This window comes from Anopheles marshallii, chromosome 2 (assembly GCF_943734725.1).
Source record: "Anopheles marshallii chromosome 2, idAnoMarsDA_429_01, whole genome shotgun sequence".
Lineage (NCBI taxonomy): Eukaryota > Metazoa > Arthropoda > Insecta > Diptera > Culicidae > Anopheles > Anopheles marshallii.
Window position 1 is genome coordinate 6213980 of NC_071326.1, and position 24297 is coordinate 6238276.

The window sequence follows — 24297 nt, forward strand, 5'->3', positions numbered from 1 at the left end:
ATATACAAACAACTGACGTGCAACGCGGATCTTGGCAGGTCCAAACATATCGGACTGATGAGTTGACCCCACCACACGCAGGACCGTAAACTAGCGATGAATATTAATGGTCACTCTTCGGTGGTTGACGGTCGCTGACGGTTTTGCACGTATTATTTCGGTGCTATTATACTTCCTAGTGGCCTCGGAAATTGTAGTCTAATCTCAGCAAACCAATAGCTGTTGATGGAACGGCAATTAAGCTATGATCCTGTGACATGCTCCCCACGCCTCGAGCAGTGCCGATCTTCAAACATTGCTTGATCCCTTCAAATTCCCTCTGCTTTATTCTATGCCACACGCTGCTCAAGAGCATCCGTTCAAGCACGGTACGAGATTATCATGCACTCCTGCAACAGCTCCCGAGATTAACCCACCAAGTGCGCAACACATCACACACGGTCTGTCCTTGCGGGCTTGCAGGGGTTGGAGTTGTTCACACGCTTCGCTTCTCATGTTAAGCCACTTCCCGTTTACCTCCAGATACTTCATCACAACAAACCGTTGGCTGGAAAAAATAACCCCATAAAATAGGTAACCCTCCAGCTGGAGGGGTAGCACCGGACGATTGCAAAACACTCAGCGAGCTGGTAAACATGAGCTTTAAAAATAGCGTCCGTGGTCGTGTTGGTAAACTATTAGTCGTCTAAAAAAAAAATCCGAAATCCGCTAACAAAAAAACTAACCAAATCTAGTTGGCATTTACTTTTTTGCTTGTGAATTTGTCATGTACGTTTGGGTTTTGTGCTGTGATAATGTGTGCCGTGCAAGGTACCAAGGTATATATTGTTCCATTTTGTGCCCTATCACGTGGAACCTGCTTCAGAAGCCGTAGGTCATGTTTACTATTCTCAGCTTATCCTGCCTTCCTCACGCGAAACCAAACAATCTATTATTGCTCTTCATGATCGGTGTGGAATTTAGAGAGGGTGTGTGGTCTCATAAATATAGCCTACTTGTATGTAATGCCCATTACTAGCCCAACGTCTTCAGTGCCCAAACCGACGAGCCAAGAACGTGTTCTGAAATGTGTTTCGGACAATCATTCGATCGCCTAGAACTGGGGAATAGAAAAACAATCAACACACAACACTCACCTGATTGTAACTGCAACTAAAACTATGATGAGGCCCACGAGGACCATGGCGATGACGACTCCACATATCATATACAGCACATCGTTGGGAGCATCTGCAAAGACAAGAACGACCACACCGGTTGTTAGTGCGATATGATATGGGCGGGGGTGTTGCAGGGGTAGTAACAACCCAAACAGCCACCCCTACACTTGCGGCACACGCTCTGGGGTGTGGCATTCGGGCTGGGGGGTTGAGATGAGCATACTATTTTCGCCCCCTGCAAGCGGGCCGAGTGTTCTGTTCTGCGAGTAAAATTAGTTTTTCGATGATACAGCGATGGACAACGATTGCTGCCGGGTTGGTGACGGGCAGCCACCCCCGCACGGAACGTGCCAACGTTGTGTTTTTGCACAGCCACATCAGTCAGTGGCAGCGAAAGCTTGGCTGACTTTTGGTGTGTCTTTTATGTAAGTGCACACTCGCACCCTCGCGGCAGCATTTTACGACCGAATGTCCAAAGGCAGGGCTGGGTAATGTCGGTCATGGGACCGAACGATCTACCCGGCAAACTTGCAAACCGATCGGTGCCGACCGATGGTTGACGTATTGCCACGATTGTCACACACCGCGTGGGACTTGTTCCCACCGTTGCAGTGGTGTCTACCCAGCGCCGACCGTACGGCAAAACTGAATCATCCACACGGTCGGGGTCTAGGAAGCGAAAGCGTTTATCGTTTGCCGTGGGTGCTGTCACTGCAACTGCACTTGGAGGTTACTTTTGCGAGACTTTATGGTGCACAACCCCAGAGACCCAGCTGTAAATGGGTGGTGGGTGGGCATACCTGAACATAGGAAGTCGCTCAAGAAGCTGGTGGGTGAGATCTTGACTGGCATGCTCACCCGGTGCGAGTTGGTACACTTTTCCGAACCCAACTTCAGACAACTAAACCCAGTTTATAGCATCCATTTGCATGATGAACTGCCAACAGAAGTGGTTTTCACATCTGTAAATCAATCGTTCCCCCCTTTGGCGCCAAGATTATTCTGCTCGTACTCTACTTGCATAATGACGCCCGCCGTAGACTCACGAACCGCTCAACAACCGCGTTTTGGTCGATCACCACAAAATATGCCAATTGCACTACATTTACGTAATGCCTTTCTTAACTAAACTCTCCCAAGAAGCGGTTCCCGTCAGCTCTGCCCTCTGGTGACGGTTTGGCAACCCTTCCTTGGAACTTCCACGAATTACGCGTGGGATGATCGGGAACGGTTCCAAATCCCTGGAGCATGAGGTGGGAAACACATTAAGGGTTCATTGGAAGGAAGGTGCAACGGTGAGGTACTCCTACAGACAGCGAGCTGATGTCCATAATACACACTTCTGTTAGACTCCAAAGAGTTGCTTTGAGGTCTGCAATAATGAATGTTTTATCCAGAGCAATACATAAGCCCTCTTTCATTTAAAAACTGTTTCTTTTCCTTATAAAAAGCAATTATTTTCCTCTCAGAAACATTCACGTCTTTTGCGTAGTTTAATTGACAACACTACCATTGTTCTCACGAAACGCCAGAACATAATTAATTGCGTTATACGCTCCATGTTTAAAAAAGGAAACGTATAAACAACTCGATCAGTATTAACGGACAGCTTCAAACAACACCTGCCACATCATCATCGCCGTGTCGCGATGCATCAATACCGGACATCAGGCGGGGTTTTCGCAAGCTGAGAACGCTCGTCGAGAGTGAAAGTGAACCAAAACCTTCTTCCCCGATTCGGACCGGCGTTGCTCCGAGGTGCGAAGATTGAATATGGTAATGACGAACGAGCTGAAATAAAAAAACGCCCAACAAATGTTCACATTCGCGTAACCGCTGCTGCCGCCACCGCATTCATTCATAAACGCGCCACGAATGTCCGCGATGATGGGTGGACGAGCTGTTGCCTTGCCTTGGTGTGCCGGCGTACGTACGGTGCACAAAGATTTGAACTCTGCTCTGCACAGCGGCAGGAAAACAGTAATTGGCCGTTGTGCATTATTTTCCTCACTCTCGCGCTGCACCGGGAGCGGTCCATCACTTCCCGGTTCGTCGTCTGATTACAGTGTCACTTGGTGTCACTCTCTGAAATGAAAATGAACCGATTGCGGGTTGCCAGCATCGTCGCAGAATCAATGCTACCGATGTAGCCTCGAGACGGTCAAATAGGATGCCTTGCCAAATATTGCATTTTCTTTTCCTTTTTGTTGCCGTTCGAACCGCACGAAGGGGAAAGCGGCATCGCGGCATGCAGCCAGGCACTCGGTTATGCGATTTTGGCGACGCTGGCACAACACCTGTAAGCACCGGTGCTGTCTTGTCGCCCTACAAATGGCCCGTTCGGCGTTTGGATCACCGTACCGTAAGCAATTCGAAGGAGAAAGCGAAGGTCTTTCGTGTGTTGCGCCGCTTGGAAGTGAGTTGCGCTTCGCGTGACGCACGCACTACCCTTCTAGCCCGGGGGAAGTCGCTACACGATCGAGCAGAAGAGTCGCCGCGCAAGAGTTGATCAGAACAAGAATTAAATAGACAGAAACCGCGTCGCTACGAAGAACCACTAGTGAACTACATTTTGGGACGTTGGGTGGGTTTTGGCAAACTAAAATTAGTTCGTGGTGTGAAATAAAAATATCGCAGCCACTAGTGCTCGCTTGAGGCGACTCGCTTGTAGTGATTTATTGTGAGATAAAGTGATGAGAGTTTTGGATGAATTGGAAATTGAATTCTTATTAATGTCTTAGCATCTACCCGATGATGTCCAGCAAAGGTTGGAAGTTACTCTTGTTAGATTATTCTTTGTTTTGGAGACTAGGTCAATAATGATGTCCAATGGGAGATGCATTCCCTGGCGTCTGGCAACTCTTGGCGCAGTGTGTAACTATTCCTATCCTCCCGGGGCCATTCCCTTTGCGTGTTAATTACGCTCAACGGTTCGACCTACGGTACACTTGGAAGAGTGACAAATTTTCGTCTATGGTTCTTTTTTTTCCCCCATAAAGACACCAACTACAGCTGACGCCACGGTTCTTTCCACCCCGTCATCGAATGCGTTACGCGAACGCACTTCTGACCACGCGCAGCATAACTACACCCGTGCGCCATTGTCATATGACTGCACGGTGACTGCCACGCAATCGAACACGAGCACGGTACGGTGCCATCCGAACGCGGCTAAGAATAGTCCACCCACCCCGTCCAACGCGGTTTGTTCCGTAACACGTCCACCAGTAATGTCGCCGAACGGAGCATCAAAGCCAACGGTGACGAAATCGCGTATCTGCTGAGCATCTACCGGGGAGAGATGGTCAGGGAGTGAATAGCGAGCAGTGGTCTGCTAATATGTCTGCCCGACTCTAACTAAGCGGGAAATCCTTGACCAAGCAGCTGAAAGATAAATCATACCGCGAGAGTGTACGCCCGATGGCCGCAACTGGATTTGCGGCGTTGGCTTTGAGCGCCAGTTGGAACGTTACACTAAGTGGGAAACCTTATGCAGCTACGCTTCCCTCCATTGCAGCACAAAACCCGAGAACTATTTTCAGAATTCTCACGGCACGCGGTAGGGTTGTTTCGCGTTATTTTTGAGGCGCGTGTAAATAATGAGTAGCACACGCGCTTTCGCCATTGGACGGTACGAAGAATGATACTGGGCCTCTGGCAGAAAAGTCGGGAAAGTTTTGTGAGTGTTAGGCTGGGTAAGTAGAAGGAGTGAAAGAAATGCTACCACGTGGTACTGCGGTGTCCTTCCGATTGACCAACGTTTATCGATTTTCGATGGTCGTTCGCTTCCCGTCCCAGTCGTCGAGGGATTTGATGCTTCTTTGTTGGCAACAAAATGGGCACTCGGGACATTTAGTGGATTGGATACTAAATTTAACCAACCAGACATTCACAGCTAGCGCCCTGGCCGTGGACATCCAAACCTACCCAACAAAGGACATTGATGTGTTGTGGGTTGTGTTGCGGCTCTTCATGGATCCGGGACCTTATCTTCCCGATCAACCTTGGCATTCACCGATGACAAACTTTATCCATTATGCATCCAGCTACTGGATGCCAAACAAGCGAACGCAATCAACGTTTATCGACATGCTCCATCTAAACAACGTCCCATAGAAATAGACCATTAAGATGTATTTTTCATTAACCTTAAGTTGGTAAGTTAATTTGAAAACTTTTATCCATAGTACTAGAGTAGTTCGGCAATCATTTTTAATAATGATAAGTACATCTCTTCTCTATTGGTACAACAACCTCAAGAGTTCCAGAGGCCTGCCTTTTCTGGCTTACTAGACTTATTCTACTATGTAGCCGGAGAGTCAGCCCTGCGTACGGGCAAATTTGGTCCGGATGAGATTTTGGACCGGTCTGGTCGTGTGAAGACCAGCCCCGCTACCAACACCCCTCCAGCTTTTGGAATTTGTTCTAATTTATTGATCTAGAAATTGTTCCTGAACCTTCATCACTATCTCCCTATGTCTATTATTCTCCAATTCTTGTAGAATGTGACATTCCTAATTCTTTCGCATCAGTAGATACCCAATTAAGCCGTCAGCGGCGCAGGAAACTAATCACTTCAAAAGCCACACAAACGATCGCGCACTATTTACAAACAAATTGACATGTCATCAGGAAAAGACATCGGCCACTTCTACGGTGCCTTGCAAAGGAAAGAAGTCTCCAATCGATACTGCTCCAGCCCGTCGCCGTACGCAATCAGTAGCAATTAGGCGTGGTGGGATGTCATTCTGCGCAGCGTGGCTCTGCACACTGCCCAACACACAACCAATCCCGTGCCCGTCAATTAAAACCAATCATGCACAACCTTACGGCCCCAATGCCATATCCCAGCCGAGCGCGAAACCATCGAAATCGCGGTCAATGGATTGTTAACGGTGGTGGAAAACGAAGCAGTTACCCTCATCGCTACCATCAGATAGTTCTGCACCCAAAGAGCCTGCACACATCGGCAGAGACTGTTCTTTATTAATGAAAGATTGTATTCCCATCTTAGTGCATCTGCTGATAAGGGCATCGGTGCCTACGGATCCAAATTTAGCGTCTAACGCCGTGGTAAAAATAGTCCAGCAGACGGCAAACAAACAGCGCCGTGCCTTTGCGTTCCCCAAAACAACCCCAGACAATCCCTTGCTTAGTGCATCGATTTACATGATAACCTTTTTACTGCCCTCCGTGTCGTACGACGGTTACCGATCGTTATCACCACGGTGGTGGACTCGATTTTCATTGCGCTAAACTCGCACACGCCGCCCCATCGACGGGGTTGCGCTGGTTGCCGTTGTTGCTAGGGCAACAGGCCGTTGCCGACTGGGACGGGCCGATCGCGTACGGGTCAGTGTCTTCTCCGGCCGAGCGCGAAATTGGACACTGCAGCACAGGGTATTTTCGCTTGCTGACGAGGAACAGAACGGCCATTACCGTACTATTGCGCCCTCCACTGCTCCGATTGTTCCTTTGCCGAAGTGCTGCGCAACGCGATCGATGCATTTGCAAAGTGTGCGGTTCTCCGTCTCCGGCGAAGGAGGCGCGTACCAAAGTCCAAACCCGCAACAACACGCGCAACGACGACTACTGGGGCGGAAGAGAAAGTGTTTCAGCACAATTTCTGACCATTACTGCCGTTTTTTTTTGCTGCCCCCTCTCTGTTCATACATTTACAGCGAACGAGAGTCAGCTTTTTTTTTTTGTCATTTGTTGTTGAAAATATTATTTTCTTTTTCCCTTAACGTGATTTTCCCACCCATCGATCGAGGTCGATCGGCGTTGCGGTGTTTTTCAACCCCCACCCGGTTTTGCCACCCAATCCGCTACCGGGGGGGGGGGGGGTGGGGGGGGGGGTTTACATTGTTTTGCCAACGGCCCGGGGATGGCGCCGAAATGTTTACAACCCGATGTATCGCAAGGGTACGGAGACACCCTTGAAAAGTAGTACAGAACTCTGCCACACGCCGAGGGGCGCCACCAGGGCGACGGTGGTAAGGCGGTACGCTAGTGTTGTGGACTCGAAATGGGGAAGGTCTTGGGGTAGGTTCAGATAATAAATGCCACCGGTGCGTGTGTTGTTCGTGATGCAACACGCCAGCGTGTCGACGTGGGGCATGGTTTTCCGATCGGACTTCGGAGAAGACAAACATCATTAGATGTGCGGGGCAGCGAGTCGCACCGTAGCGAACCTTTGCTGGCTGTTGTCCCTTTGGGGATTGCTCGCCGTACGGGCAATTACATCAATTTGTCGTCAGTAAAGGCCTCAGCCCTACAGTCACCCTCAGCATAACGCAGGCAAGCTACAAGTACGGAGCGGTTCCACCAACACTAGTGGAACACCAATCCATCCGCAAAGGTTGGGGTGAGGTTTGTATTAATAGCGACTCGGTTAACTACGAGTCGCAGCATCACGACATGCACACCACTGTAATAGCCACCATACCAAGCCCAGCATAATCTTTCACTAATGAGGAAGCAGGCGGAATGGAGATGCAGTCGTTATTTCAAACTAGGTTGCCCTTAGTCATGGCGGCACGGCAACACGGTGGAGGCCAAACGCGCACACTGTCGAAGCGCGATTTGAACACGATCAGCACTACTACACCCATGCGATCGAGTGAAAACGAAGAGGAGAGGAAGAAGCAGGCATTGCATCGGATTACTCCACAGCAAGGCAGCGCATAAACTAGAACACTTGCGACCATGTAGCCACGTGCGCCGTGCGAGAAGCGGAGTGAAAAGTGCAAACGGAGGAGAGCTCTCCTCGCACCGGGTCTTCCCAACAACTGCTGGGACGCTGTTGCAGCACAAAGTTGGGTTTATTTTTGAGCCAAAACCCCCCGCACAGCTCCTCCACCGCACTGCCGCTAGTGTAGCAGGTCGGAACGGATTTCGGAGGATTACTGTCGCCAGCTCAGGAGACAGCTCCGACTTTGCCAGATGTTCGACTGTAGCAGATTGCTTTCTCCGCACACTCAAACCCTCACGAGGTGTAGTGGCGTTGACTACAGCACCGAGGAGATCTTACCCCTATGCAGCAAGTTGTTTGAACAACAATTTCCCGATTGTTGGTTTGCAAACAAACAATTGTTTTGCAGCAGTTTGCCGTTGCGAGAAAGACCAATTTGCTTTCGCGTTTGACGTTTAGATTTACAATGCGCTCGATACAGATTGACAGCTGCCCGACTGGTCGCCCTGTAGCCGCCTTTCACGTCCAGGCACGCGGGCCCTGCTGGATGTAGCGCTAGCGATTGCCAACGTAATGGATTGTTTTACAGCACCTTCCTAACCGCCACACACAGACAACCCGGATCCCGGATTGGAGTTGGTGTGAATTGGGAGCCTCCATCCCCCCAATAGATCCCACAGCTGACCTTCGCAACCTCGATTCGGTGTCGCTATCGGGAAGTGCCCCCCCCCTTTTGGGTCGGTTTGTGGCGGTTGAGCATCATCTCGGGGGTTAAAGTGTAAAATTGTAGCGTTATCAGCAGCGAAAGCGTTCCAGTGCCTTCCTAGTAAAACGCAATCTATTTTCAGAGGGTGGATCTCCACCTGGCCAAGACTAGGAACCTCGGGGGGGGGGAGGAGTGAATCCGTAATAAATGTATTAAAAATTTTCCTACGCGATAAGGCAACGGCCGATTTAGATATCGCAGCCAGTTTCCAACGCGAACCAACACCCGATGATTCCATTGTATCTGATCAGCTGTTTCATGCGAGCGAGCGTTTGTTTGGGTCGGGTTTTGCTGTGAAAGTGGACGAGGCTGTACGACCGGTATAATTCGGAGTTGGCCATCGAGATGAAAACAGAAAACAGCCCCCTCCCCGGGGGGGGCCATACGCAAAAACCAGCGAACCGTGTATTTTTTATGGACTTTTGTCCCATTTGCTCGAGGTTCCCTACTTTTGGGAATTGGTTTGCCGGGACCCAACACGACGCTCCCGGGTATTTGCAAAGCGGGAAGGCGAGATGGGTCACGATCTCTTTCCCGTCGTCTTGTTGCGCTCGGTTCGTTTGGTCCATTGCTGCTTTGCAGATATTTCGCTGGCCGCCGTTGACGACCGGCACTGTTGCTAAGCGCGATCGAGCCACAAGCCGCTTTGCCCGTAGTGTCGACTTCAGCGACCAAAACCTGATCGTTCCTACGGCAAGCGAGACGTGCTCGCGCTCTCCACACAGCCAAACCACCGCAACGGCACAGCAAGAAAGAGCGAGAGTGATGGAGAGCGAAAGAGAGATAAGGAGCTCCACGATTACAGTGCGTGCAGTAATTGTTCAACACCGTGCGATCAAACTCGAAACATGTTTTTTTTTTATCTTTTCATCAAGTCTGTTCTGTAGGGCGCATGCATCGTGTTATCGCTGGGCGGTTGGTGAGTGAGCACTTGGAAGATGTTAATCGAATACAGCCGGGCGAAAGCGGCCTTGTCACCAGGCAGAACCCACCACCGGCCGGGACGATATTTGCAATGGCAGTTTGCAGCCGGCCGAGGTATTTTTCCACCAGCCTAGGCGCTACCACTGTTGACACAGCGCATTAGTGGCGTTGCGAGCGCGCATCTTTCATATCGCACCGATATGACACCTTTTCGTCTCGCAAACGAAGCGTCGTCCTATGGATTTTCCGTCATTAATTCTAGCGCATTCTCGCTTTACGTCATGCGCCTGCACAGAGCCGAAAAGGTAAATACTGCTTACCAGTTGGAACATTGATTCGTCACGTTCGCTTTGAAGTCCCGCGCTGGAATTTCGTAGCAAAACATTTATGCTGAACCCATCCATCGGTCTGTTCACGAAGACGAAGAATTCACAACAATATTTGTCTTTGCGGGCGGGAATCATTTCCTAACCGTCCCGACAGCGAGATTTGGAGGCACGGCACCGCCGACAGTCGGTCCGGAGAAATTCCATTTCGGTCAAACAATCCGTACGCTTTCATTAATTTTACTAACCAACGGGCGGGCATCCGCAAAAGGGGGAAGCGTAAACATAATTATCGCGCTTTGTTTTGCTATTCTCGTGCGATGCACCTCGTAGAATCGCCAAAACTGATGGACATCCCGGCTTTACAGGGGGTGGCCATTAAATTGAGTCCGAAATCGGTCGAACCCGGGGAACAGATGGATTGGCTTTTGTTTATTTGTGAAGCGGTGGTGTTGCTATGGTTTACCTTAGCAGGCCTGCGGGCAACGAGCGCATACGGCACGCGCACGTAGAGAATCTTTCAAATTTCACCTTTCACAAAGCCACGCTTTATGAGCGTAATTAAATGCCTACCGAGACAACCGACTCCCGACAGATGAATGGATATTTTTTAATGCTGTAATTTACGTTGCATTATTGCCCGGTTTGTGTCGACCGAAATAAAACGGGGAAGCGGAGAGTGCATGGTCGTCGAGTCGTATTTATAGCCGACCACAATCATTCGTCCATATTGAACGTGCTCAACTTGGAGGTGAGCCCCACCTGACCAATGAATAGCTCTAGCGCGCATTAGGAAGACCAGCTTCACCAAACTCTGGCATAATCTAACGACGCCAGGTTAATGGCACCCGGCACCAAGCAGAACTACCTCCGGAATAATCAATCGTCACCGCTCGTATCGTCGCTCATCCCACTCCAATAATATCACTTTACTGCTAGTCCCGTACAGTGCCAACACGGTGTCGGGCCGCCAGCATGTCTAGCAGACAGAGCGTTACGGGGGAGAGATTCTATTTTCGTGCATATTATTACTTTCCCGCGAGAGACATCGTCCAGTCGTCCGGAATATTGTGTCCACCTACGGATGTGAAATCGATTCCCTGTACCTCGGTGTGCCTCCTGTTCGTAAATATGGCTGTTCCAGATTTATGGAACAGAAATAACACACATGCGAACCACCAATTTAGTAATACATTCGGTCAGGGGATTTCAACATCTCAATTTTACGAACAAACCGTGACGTCAATGATGTGAAGCTGGCCTGGTTTGGTGCACCACCTTGGGAACTACTTCCAAACGGCGTTACGGTGCGGTCCAATTTCTGGGTTGGTGGAAACCTGATGAGCATAATGTGTGCGCCATATGCACTCCCCAGTACTGCGTTCTGACGTCAAGCAGTCGAATGATCCCGAACCGATTACTATCGCTGCTTGCCGGGTGCTACACACTAATTACGTTGGAACGAGCCTCCCGGATGGAGAATATTCCAATCAAGCGCACGGCAAACCGCCGGAACGACATCGAACATACAGCGCTGATAAGTGACAAATCGCTGGCGTCAAGATTATTAACCACTTTCGCTTTCCTCACCGGGTCACCGGCGGGCGAGGTCGTCGCGCTCTGGTTCGGGTCGTTTCCGGCATAATCGATCGACGTTCCGTGTGGACTCCCCTTGGAGATAAGCCAACAGTTTCAACCCGCCACTTGGGACTCGTGAGACAGTTCGGCCACTTCGGGGGAAGAATCGGGGAGGGTAGTGAGGGGAGATGTATTACAGCAACGATTCTCACGAGACAGTTTTCCCAGATATCGCTTCCAGTGATGCTAAAAATAGCACCACACTGTCGACGCACCGCTAGTACGCAACATTGTGTACAATTCGTGTGGAGGTTCAAATAATAGAAATTGACCTACACACGTGAACAAACACGAAGGAAATTCGAGCTGTAGCGCTATACGTCAACGGAGCCGTGCTCTACATATTGAATAATTGATTCCAACAATATATGGAGCGTGAATCACAATGCTATGAGTACAATGTGGGGTGATTGATCATGCTGCGCATACACACAATTTGTAACACAATTTCACAAAGTGAGCTGAACATTATGTTCATGTCTCATGCCTATTTTTTTTTATTCAAGAGGGTCGGCCATATTGCAATGACACCAATACTATCATCTGCTCATTCTCAAAACCTTAGCCGACTGCGATGTAGCAGCCCTTTTTTCGCCCTGAGAAGAGCAATGACACTGGTGAGATACATCCTTGAAGGATATCATTTTGTAAAACCGTACACACAGCGTGGCGCCTGATTGCCAGACAAGCGATAAGGATAGATAATGCCTTGGTAATTACCCACACTATCACGCTGTTCATCGAGCTCTATTCGTAATCATTGTTGGAGGCTACGAAGGAAACTCCAATTGTATAATTTAACCATTCAATTCAATTAATTTATAATTCATTTCAGAGCTCAAAACATTGGATCGAAACCAATGTTTCAGCTATGTTCTGCCAATCGATCGCAATCACAACGTACGGTCGTGCTTCGTACCACGAAATGTGTCACGGACATGTGCATTCCCGCTACACTTTCCATTGCGCTGCAATCACGTTCTGCGACCGTGCACCCGGAAGCCGACCAAATCGAAATGTAATGAATTAGAGCGTAGGGGTTTTTTGCTGCAGCCGCTCCTCGAAACGCTCGGCGCACAATTATTTTGTCACAGACAAGCCACAAGTCTCGCGGTTTCTTGCCAGCTCCACCCACCACGGTTTTGCTGTATTCATTCTTAAAATGACGCGCTTTACGCAACGCATTGTCAATATTTTGTCCTTCGCCAGTTTGTTTCTCTATCGCCCTCGCTGCCACCATATGGCAACGCCGCCATTGATGTGTAGCGTCATGCTGGCGAGCTGCTGCTCGATATAAATAAATCAAGCTACACTCTTCCATTGACTTGATAAAACGAAAACAACGGCAGCAATCAGCATGTGGCGGCGTACGGTGGATTTGATCCGTTCGACAAAAAAAAATATGATAACAAGAATCAATTTTATTGCACCCATAATGATATGCTGGGTCGGCTAGCTTGAAGCTTGATCTTATTTATCACTGTCGCTTTCTTTGGCCTTAGGCCTTCCGGCAGTGTTGCATTAGATTTAAGGGTAGATTTCCGTTTTCGAACTCATTGATAAGGTTGGTTGTAAACCTTTTTTTTCCCCCCCAGGTTAAAACTTTATTTTGCATTAAAAGATTGATTTTCATATCAGCGTGAAGGACATTTTATTTTTAGACGTTCGCGATGTAATAAAAGGAAAACAAATGCCAATGGGTAATAAATTTTCTGCACAGCATTTCCGTTCCACGTTATCTTTGAGTAACCTACTAGAACAATGCCATATTCCCACAATAAACGCTAATTCCCATCCTGAATTCCTATTCGTGCTATTTTCTAGCTTTCTACTTTGTCAACTCAAACATATTAACTCAAGTGGATGGTGGATTAGGACTAGACACACTCTAGCCTCAAGCACTAATAAAAGTGTTTGGGTTTAGATGAAACAGCAGTACGGTAAAGAATAGATTGAGAGACTTTGTAGTGAAAAAAAATCATACGCATAAGTGATAAATATTTACACAGGCGGCCTATTAATGGGAGATAACCACATTAAATTAAAAAAAAACACTTCACATATGTAGAATTTCATTTTCTAATTTCAAAAACCTAAATAAACCTTTTGTTAGCGAAAATTATTTAACAAATACGATTTGCATCCCAATAACACTTAATTACTCTCATTTGGCAACATTGACATAACTGCACAGATGAAAAACAGCTAAATGAATACGTAAGGATGATGAGTGAGTCGCGTGACGGTACTTACCAAGATGGGACAGAGAAGAAAGCTCGGAATCTGCAAAGAACGATGAAGAAAAGGATACAATGCTACAATGATTGTGAAACAAATGTAAATAAGCAAATCAATTGAACTTTTCGGCACATTTTCCACACACCACTAGAGGAAAAAACAATTGGGAAGAAAGTAAGCATCCTTTCCTACAAAGTTTGTAGTTGTTTTGATTATGAATTGATATATTGAAGCTAGCCAGACTAATAACGCGAGTCACGACAAATTGCACGTGAAGGTTTCGAGGACTATTTATTGGACACAATTAGCTCGTGGATGCATGCACTTGATGTATGCGTTCGTTGGTACGCTAAGTGAAAACCGATGCGTTGACCGGCTTAGCTCAATTAATCCGGCCACGGCGCAGTAAAGAAAAAATATTTGCATTGTTCTCTCATTTATCCATGGCCGGTCCAACGGTTGAGTGGTATTTTATTGTATTAGCTAAAGAATTCACTTTGTGCAAAAGAGGAAAAACAGGAAAAATCTGCCGATTATTTATGAGTAGTTTTGATAACAAAGTAGTTCCCTTCGTTTTTTCCTTTTGAAGTGGAGCTCAACAAACGATAAAGCTATCTTAAGCTTAACGCAGCATGCAAGCTGGCGCCGACAGCATTTCTTGCACACAAGAAAGCTTCAATTGATCGGACAGGCTACTGACAGCATTACATTCGCAGTTTCTTCACCACACAGAAGCAAAAGCACACTGAAATTCCACTCACCTGTATCGTTGAGTAAATCCTGTATATTGCCATTGTCTACGTCACTCCCTTCTCCAGCGGCTGCAAATAGAAAATGTACAAATACTTAGCAAAACCTTGGAAAGCTTACACTTGACGTGTTTTAAAGTTAATACAGAAGCTGAAAAATACAATTGTCCATTCGATGATGGATTCTTATAGAAATGATAATATTATTCTATAAAACTATTATTATATTCAGACTCGATTATCTTCTCAAATAACTTCAATTTTGTCATTGTTTGTGTAATAAAAGTACAAATGCGGAAAAACAATACACAAACCTGCAAGAGGACAATAAATTGGACATCACTGTATTTAGTTGTCAAGCCATGTATACAAGTTGTTGCTGCCCAAGTCGTACTGGTATGCAACTCATTTAGCTTAGACTCTCACCTCACAGCTTTGAAACTCACCACTCACAATGGTGGTGTGGTGAATATAGCTGTGTATTTAAATTTTACGGTGAATATTTTTATTACGACAATGAAAACGAATCCTTTACCACTATACAATTTTTTGTTACATAAAAATGATTCCAAAACATAGCTTTTGAGGGTAATAATATACGGAAAGTTTTATTATTTCAAGAAACAAATATATATTAGTGAGAAAAAATATAAAAAATGATGCACAATAATGTTTTAACATTATTTACCGGATCTTGAGGAGTGCTTCAGTCGAATATTTCTTTGTTTTTTGTTTGTTATCAATAATAATAACAGCAAATCATCAAATATTCAACAAAAAGTCAAACGAATGATGTTTACTGTTCATTAGCACATCTCCAAGACAAACTGGTGCCAAGGGCTCTTCACATTTTCCTGTTGAATGGTCAATTCAAGAAATGTATGTACCGAGACGTCTAATCAAACAATACTCATTACGACTCATTACAGAAATTAAAAGGCTGGTGAGCACGGGAACGATACGATAAATAGTTTTCAATCATAATTTTGTGCTCAGTAAAACATACCACTACACTGAGGTACTACACTGTTCGAACTCTTGAGCGTAGCAGAATACTGAGATAATCAATTTACATCATCACGTTCGTTCGTTTGCAGCAAGGTTGACTCACATTACCATCGCCGGTGTAATCTCGTGCCATGCCGTGCACGAGAGTCACTTATTTATGCATTGTCGTGCCAGGTTCATACGTTTGTACGCTACTGCCACACACTGGTGACTAACCGTGCGGTCCAAATATTGCGAATCTAGATATTCTCTTATGCAATCCGGCAACGCGGCCGTGTCTACCTAGGGTTGGTTTCCTGATCATGACACAGCGACGGTCGCTTTCCTTCCCAACGGATATATGACTAACGCCACTAATTTTATGCTGTTTGTACTGGGGTCTCGTTCATCCACTCACGAGCACACCTGTGCGCTCCGTACGTCAGGTTCCACTTTCTCAATTAACCTCCAGCAAAACAATGCGAAGCTTTCATAAATGCATCCCCTGTTCAGGGAGAGGGTAGCGTTTTTTTTTTATGGCACTCAAATCAAAGCTCCATACCGTGCGTGAGTTAAAGCTTTCGAAATGCAAACGATTTTACCTGTGTTGCTAACACTGTTACACCATCCACCGAGCACCAGCAGAAAAATGACGTATTTCATGCATTCCAGGGTGGCAGGCAGACGAGTGACGTTTGTTCGACCACCACGGAACCGTGTGAAAGTGTGATACACGCGACCACCCGACGCAACCCCAACGCCCGTAACTGAATCCTTTCTTCTGTAACGAAACCACCCACCTCCCCCAGCTAGCATATGTCACGAAGCGTGGCGCATGTACCGTACCCTTCTTGTTCGCCCAACAATTCGGTAGTTTCGGCGGAAGCAGCATTGCTGACCAACTGACTGACCGAGGCCGGCTCGACGCATTAGCCGAGTGATCGAATGTAGTGGCAATGGTGGGAGAGAGTCTTATGCAACGACGCCATGCTTCCATGACGGAAGTGATGGTTTCGATCAACCGATGTTAATGTCCCACGACGGTTTTGCATTTCGGAACAGTATTCACCACGACGATCGCCGATCAAGCAATGGATTGGAGCTGGTAAACGAATAGACGGCCGGAGATGGCTTTCAATGGATCGAGTGTCGAACACCAACAATGGAAACTTACATAAGAAATGTCCAAAATCTTCCTGTCCATGCAGGAGCGGGTTCGCCACCAAACGAAACCAGAAGACCCACAAAAAAAAGACACTTTCCTTTATCTATCTAATCGAAAACGTGACGCAATACGCCCAGAAATCAAACACATTGAGCAGAAACACAACACCAACACCGTGTGGCTTGCGGAACAAAAACGTTACTTGGGACGTCATTTCCACTTCCGGATAACCTTCAAGAGTATTCATGATGTTTTTGTTCATCGGACGTGCACGGAATGCATCAACCGTTCCTGAACCGATGGGACAGACCGTTCTTTTTTTTGGGGGGGACAGACCTTCGGCACGGGAACGGGCCTCGCGTCCACCGCGTGCATTTCCCCAAACCCCGTTACCTGTTAGCAGTTCGGCGTGAGTTCCGTTGTATGCGGCCGATGACCGGAGTTGGTGGTGTAGTGATAGCAGCTGCTGTTGCTGTTGCTGCTGGGGATGATGCACCACGCCGGCAGACGGCTCGCCAAGGATCGTCATCGTGAGCGGATCGCGATTGGCCTTCGAAATACCGTCTGTTTCTACTTCCGTGATGGCAGACGGCCCGGATGACCAACCGGGCAACTAACGACGATGGCGCGTACACTGATGACACTGATTGTCTTTCAACATGGTAAATCAATCATGTCTGTCTTACACTTACTGCCATTAACGCGAACTCGCACTCGAGATATCGGAATAAATTATTGCACTTTCATGCACCGGTGCGCTGGACACTGAACCTGAACGAGCATGCGGAAATTAAACATTTGAAGGTTTTATAGAATTTTGGGGATTGTAGGACATTATAAAGCAAACCCAACAGTAGCCAGACAATCGTAACGTGTTGTATGTTGGGACTAAAGCACTAAAACAACATATTGCACGTAATCGGTTGCCGATAACGAAGAATTCGGTTCGAAATGGGGCTTTATCTTTGAGGCATATGGAGTTGGGTGGAGTACGAATTCCCCACACACGCTTCTGATGTCAGTTACTGTTGTCTGCTGTCAGTGTTCAGATTCTGAAGTACCCGCATTGTTGATGGATTATGGACACTTTTAGTAACAGTTTGTCGAAACTTTCGAGACATTCGACAACAATATCTCAAGAACTTGAGAAAACCTCAATAAATTACGATTTCCCAAGGCATCTCGGGCAACTTGAACTCTGCGCTGCATTAGCCTCAAAATGCATTATTAGTGATACAGTTTCGCCACATTCACACCACCTTAAACACAACAAAATAAACACTCATATCCACTGCTCGGGGTTATCACGAATGGCGTTTTCCTTCTTGTTTTGCCTTCCGCTTGTCGGGAGAACCCACGTGAGCATTCGTCTTGTCACGATTGACGTCGTATCTGTGCCGTTGTGCATTTGTGCCCAGCGTTGTCTAGCCAATTGATTGCTTATCTGCCGTTGTCGATGGCGCTCCTCGGTACAGCGCGTATCATTTCCGCGGAACCAATTTATCGCAATACATCGAGAGTTTGATTGGCATGACCATCATGCGCCACGGAATGAGGAGAGAAGAAATGGTATTTGCGCACTAAACGATTACCGTTCACAGTATCACTGACCCTTAATGTTCAGCAGATCATAAGACGTTGTCATATTTTTCCTCTTCTTATCGTGCACTTAGTGAGCGCCTTACTACCGTCACCTGTCACACGGAGAGCGATGTCAAGAATTCCAATGTCCAATCCAATCAATCCCACAAACAAACACTACGCGCAGCTCTAAATCGTATTCTCCTTTAAAAAAAACATTGATTAATCCCAAACTGCCTCAACCGACAGGAAAACAAAGACTAAAATAGCGTCTTAAATAACCACCATTACCGCTCACTGCTTCCATCCCAAAAGGTCTCGGTAAATCGTAGAACAACGCACGTTCCAACGCCACTTCCAATTCATTATTTTTATGGCTTCCGATTGCTGCCTAGCAAAACCGATTACCGAACTAGCCGTGGCGGTTACCCACCGGTCCGACATTCGTCGCGGTTCTGCATTTTCAGTTCAGTTCCTCTCAATTACCGCACGGCTGTATGGCCGTACGGCGATGGATGGATGGAGTTGAATTTGGCGATCTACCTTACTGACTACCCCTGCAGTGCACAACACCATTCAAACGTCTTGGCTGGCGATCGTTTCCGTTCTGTGCACAACGGGTTCCGCGTCACAGGGTGTGCGGTGTCCGATGCTGCGCCAATTTGAACCCACTCCGGAACGGCCTTGACCGTGGTTCATAAGGAAGCATCGGAACGGAACGATGTCACCTTCCCCATGGTTGGGACACTATCCAGAGCCCAACACCCGGGGAGGCATTGTGTGAAGGTTACCACCGGAACAAACTCGGAACGAATCGTAGTCCACCCGGCGGTCCAAGCTCCAACAGTCAGATTACGACACTGCGGAGAACTTCCTCAACGGCGCACGAGCCGTCAATTCTATCGTGACCGTGAGCTTTTCTGTCACATCGTGCATTTTTGTGCGGTTTCGGGCCGAGGTTACGCATTCTACACACGGACACGGGCCCAGCTTATGCTGGCCAGTGTCAAGGATGTCGGCCATGGTCAAGCGGAAGCAACATGGAACCGATCCGAGTCGATCGATCGACGTCGCTCACCGTTAAATGAAGGAGGGGCCGGGCATGGGTGAATCGGTAGCGTGAAAGGAAAAGTGACACGTTCGGTTGTGAGATTGATTGCATTCCACCGCTGGAGAAGAAGCCGCCCGCGTGTGGGGTTGTTGACTCTCAAGTGGTAAGAGTTTGACTTCATGATAGCACCGTTGACATATACGGCGTGAAGCGTTCAAGTGGATTGTCACATGGTTCTTTTCATCTGCAGGCTACTGTTTGGAGGATGTCCAACAGATATTGACAAACGCGTTGACCTATTTTCTCGAGTGATATTTGCAGCTATTTTGCTCACCCATGTATAACGTTTTACATCTGGCTGCCCACACACGAACTATTCCAACATGTGCATCGCATTCAATTCGGTCTAATGGCGCATAATTCATCCATCTGGACATTGAATGCTACGGAAAGTTCCACCGTTCCACATACGGGACCAAAGTGTTGCGCATTCACTAGCGTCCAGGTATTCAACCTCGAGCGAATCGAGACAAGCATCATCCACTACCATTAGACGGAAAACCATTCCTGTCGTGCCATCACGGTTGCCTGGGACGACCGTATCACGTTCACGTTCTGTCATTGCAAATGTAACGTACGGCGAGCTATGGCGTAACAGGCATCAACCTTTTTTTTGCCGGTTGCACTGACTGCACACTGCCACTGTTTTCCACCACGATTCTCACACGACTCCATCGCCTTCCTTATAGACCAATTATTACGCTCGACAACATTCCTTTCTAAATCGATCCAACTGCGAGAAGACACTTCGCCATTTTGAACATTGTGTCGTATCGACATCGCCGATTGTTCGATGACATTAACGCTTGTTTTGTGACACAAACAGCACTGGAATTGGATGTCTTGGGTGCGTTTCAACCACCAGCGATTCTATTCTATTACACCAAACAAACAACACTCACAGCGGAGAACCTCACACTTCGCCTAACGACACGATGTGCACGATTCGCGATCACGCACGCACATCTTCCTCTGGCAGAAACAAAAACAACGGAAGCGATGTTTGCAAAACACACAAAAACCGTACCGCGCCGGAGCGAATCAACAACTGTCCGTTTCGTAAGGACCCTTGCTCCAGAACTGATTCGAATCGTTCCGCCAACGGCCGTTCTTTGCCATTTGTTCCCCTCATCTTCTGCCCCTCTCCCCACTCCCCCCCCTGTCGCTGTCCACTGATGACGCGTTCACACGACTCGATTCCGGTCCACCGGTCGCTACTAGTGCGATTACGGTCGTACGTCACACCAACACCACCAACACAACCACCGGCTGTTTAGCAAACCCGTCAACCACGAACAAACACACACATCGACGAGCAACGTCCGAGGCTTCGGCTCGCGCACCTGTAATCAACGGTGACGCGACATCATCATCATCGTTCATGATCGTGTGTTCATTTTCTGCGCAAACTTCTACCGCGTGTGCAACGCATGGCCGGGTGAATAGTAACGCGCTCGCGGTTTCTTTACCGCACGAACCTCACGTGGAAGCGCGTCTGCAGCCGATTCCGTTTGATGCGTACACCGAATGGGGAGGGACGAATGAATATGCATTGTGAGCATTGTGGTGGTGCGTGTGTTCGTGTGCAGGCAAGTTGGTTCGGTACGGTAGACGCTAGCCGTGTGGAGGAAGGGAGGAGGAGGAGGAGGAACGTCTTTATCATGCTGAAGAGATACCAATCAACAAAACAATAAAAAAGGGTAAACGGCGCTTCGTTTGCAATATGTCGTCACGCGGCGAAGCTTTTGAGCGTCTTGCAACGATCACTTCAAATGGCAACGGCAAAGTTTACTTTCTTTACTGCACAAATAAAGGGTAAGTTTTGTGATAAGGATGGAATCGTTTCCAGTCAGTTTAAGATAGCTTTAGAAGTCTCACTTTTAGTTTATCCGCAGCTGAACAGTAAGCCTTGGGTACTAAATGTCAAATAACCGGTTTTTTGCATGTGAAATATTAGCTCCACTGCCACTCACCTGAAAGAGTATTATAGATATTTTAGGTTTTTCCTTGCAGAATAATTGTAAGTTTTAAATAAAAGCAGAATATCGGAAGAAATCTTAATATATGGACTAATTTTATAAATAATGGAATTCCGTGTTAGGGATCTGCAAACAACGCGAAGGAGAGGATCTCTTCCTTCAGAATATTCAAAAATAATTTGGCCCACTTTAACAACGCCTTACTTTATTGCCGCGTGTGTAAATGAGAAATGTTGTTAAACATACGCATCAACCTAATGAACTTTCAAGTTCAAGTTTATTTTGAATTGAAAACAGGAGTTCCGTACATTTTGTTACACATTATTTGAAAAACCTTCACCACGCACGGTATAATGACGGTAGGTTTTTTTACCTTAAACATCTCTAAACAACCTGAGTTAAACAGCAAAAACAGAAAATTCCAACAGCACAATGTATGAAGAACGTCAGCGAACGCTTTGTTTGTTACCGGCAATGAAAAGCGTTCGAGGAGCGGCTCGCAAGCCGCATCAAACCCATCTGTCCGACCATTGTTCACCCAAATTTGCCCGATTGTCGCAGCGACAGTCTGTCACAAACAAAGCGACCCTGCTGTTGTCCGGAAGCCCGTCTGGTTCTGGTGGAATTTTTGCTTTCATCCATTACTCATGCTTCAGCTGTAACGCACCGATGCAAATGGTGAGCAAGAGAATCGATCACACTTTGCGGCGAAAAGACACGCCAAATATGTGTTCCTGCTGGCAAACATAACAAAAATATATAAATAATCACACCGCGGTATCGCAATTGGACAATTTTATTGTTGTTGATTGCGATGCAGCAACAGCGGCGACGACAGGAAAGGAAAACAACACCCAACCGACTGATTAACAGCAAGCAACCATTTCGACAATTCGATTCTAATTTGTGTTTATATCGTGAGTCACGTTTGCGCTGGCGGCCCGAGGCGGCCTAACCTAGAACGGGGCAAGTGAATCACCAATGCCGGAAACGAATCTCAAGGTTATACATCTTTAGCTCGATAACGGAACGGAACGAACGTCCCGTTTGTAATTTTAATATTTTGTACCTTTGACAAAGGGCAAGACGCTGCCGAACACGGCTTCAAATTTGTTACGTCTACTTCAGAACGCTGAGGCTGATATACCGAAATGGAGGGCGGAATGGACTTTAATTGGGGGAAAAAGCCCAATTAGAAACAATTCAATTTCTTCATTCTTGCTTCGTTCACTATCGTCCACTGATGAAATGGTTCGCGCACGACGCAATCCGTATCGGCAAGGCTCCGAGAATAGAGCGCGCTCAGCTTGCCCAAGCACACGTGGTGTGCACTTATCGATTTGCTCGTTGGTTCACAGCTCCAACAAGAAAAAAAAAACATCCATTCGATTGGCCTCCATGCATCGCTGGAACAAGGCGATACTGGTGTCGGATCGAGAAATAATCATCCACCGGCCGAAGAGTGAAGATCGAGTGCCGACAGGCGGTGCAGAGAGTCGATATCGACAGCAATCGTCGTACAGCGCAGAGGGACCTTTAGGGGAGAGAGGGAGGGAGGGGGGGCGGTGGTCAATTATCGCCTTACACCAGCTCATTTCGTCATTAGTCAAGACGCTTAAGCAAACCGCGTGGCAAAGATGAAGGTGTCCAGTTCACATCACCCAAACGAAGCCAAACTGGGTGGGAAAAAAATGGCTCCGACGTGACTGCGCGCCGTTGGTTGTAAAATTACATATTTTCTCCACGATGCCAGCCCAAACCACCGTTGCCACATTGCAAGCGGTTGTGAATGAAAGCATCATGTCCCTGCCCAGTGCATGGGTATGTTAAGTGGTGCAAGTAGTGGCGACCCCTTTACCAAAACTGGAATTCTTTTGAAAGTTTTAAAGCAACTGTTGTTATGAATTTTGCTTCGTTTGTAGTAACTTCACAAGTAATAATTACTAAAAACAGCACACTATTGTTTGGTGTAATAATTCACCTGTTCAAAACAAGTTATAAAAACGGTAAACATTAACCATTATCGTCCGCAATGTTGTTGATGCTAAAAAAAACCCAGTAAACATTCGTCGGCATGGGGTTTTCCCGGCGAAATACTAAAACAAATAACTTGAACCGGCCACACTTGGCATCAGGCAAACGGGCAAACATTAACAAAAGTATTGCAATCAACCGAAACTGTGCGAAGTCGAAACGTAGCGAAATACCACAAACCGGGTCCCGAAATATTAAGCGCAAACGTACGACCAGCCTATCCCTTTTGCAACATTCCAGCAAGCCACAGCCAACAAATAAAACCGAAAACACTCAACCGCCAAAGCAAACATTAGCAACACCATGACGGGCTGCTGTAAAAAAAAAACGGGTTTTTACGCAAATTTTTCGGCGCACGCAGTCGAACGTTCGAAATTCTGTTGTTTGGCAGGATAAGATGCAGGAAATCCAAATTTATCGCACTGAAGGTTTAATGCGGGTTGATTAGGATAATGATTTTTGCTTCTAGCTTAGTTTCGATTTCACTCCATGAGTAATGGAGACTTGAATCGTTATTAGGGAAACGAAATTAGTTGAACAGTGTTGTAGACATATCTCACTCTCTCTGTCCACTCCAGCTTCAAGCATGAACTCCAAGCATCCCAGCTAGTATATGTCTCGGCAAACCACCATTCCATCTGACACATAATGGCATTATTAATGATTTGCTTTGATTGGGCACACAACGGTGTCCGCGAATCAGCGCAATCGCACACCGAGCTGCAGAGTACGAGCAGGAACCGGGTTGCATAGATCAATTGAATTTGTTTCAATTAAAATGGCGCAACCTCCGGGCTGCTGTCCCATGCCGTCGTCACCATGAACAGCACCGCCTGACGCTATTGAATTGACTCGCGATGCCGTGGAGCGTGAGAAGTACGTGCGAAGTTTCTGGACGACCATCACACAGAGGCTGCTGAAGCAGAACCAGCACCTAGCCGTCGG

At 47.1% G+C, this 24297-nt stretch overlaps 1 protein-coding gene across 1 annotated transcript in view; it reads right to left on the bottom strand.

Annotated features, from left to right (window-relative positions):
* The window catches only part of LOC128709716 (histidine-rich protein PFHRP-III), a 59745-nt gene that overhangs the window by 13485 nt on the left and 21963 nt on the right, over nt 1–24297 (bottom strand). Inside the window, exons 2-5 of the mRNA XM_053804726.1 lie at nt 17041–17217; nt 14508–14567; nt 13762–13791; nt 1137–1230 (exon numbers count right to left, since the gene is read on the bottom strand). Coding sequence (XP_053660701.1) covers nt 1137–1230; nt 13762–13791; nt 14508–14567; nt 17041–17217 — 361 coding nt within the window. The remainder of the gene's footprint in view (nt 1–1136; nt 1231–13761; nt 13792–14507; nt 14568–17040; nt 17218–24297) is intronic.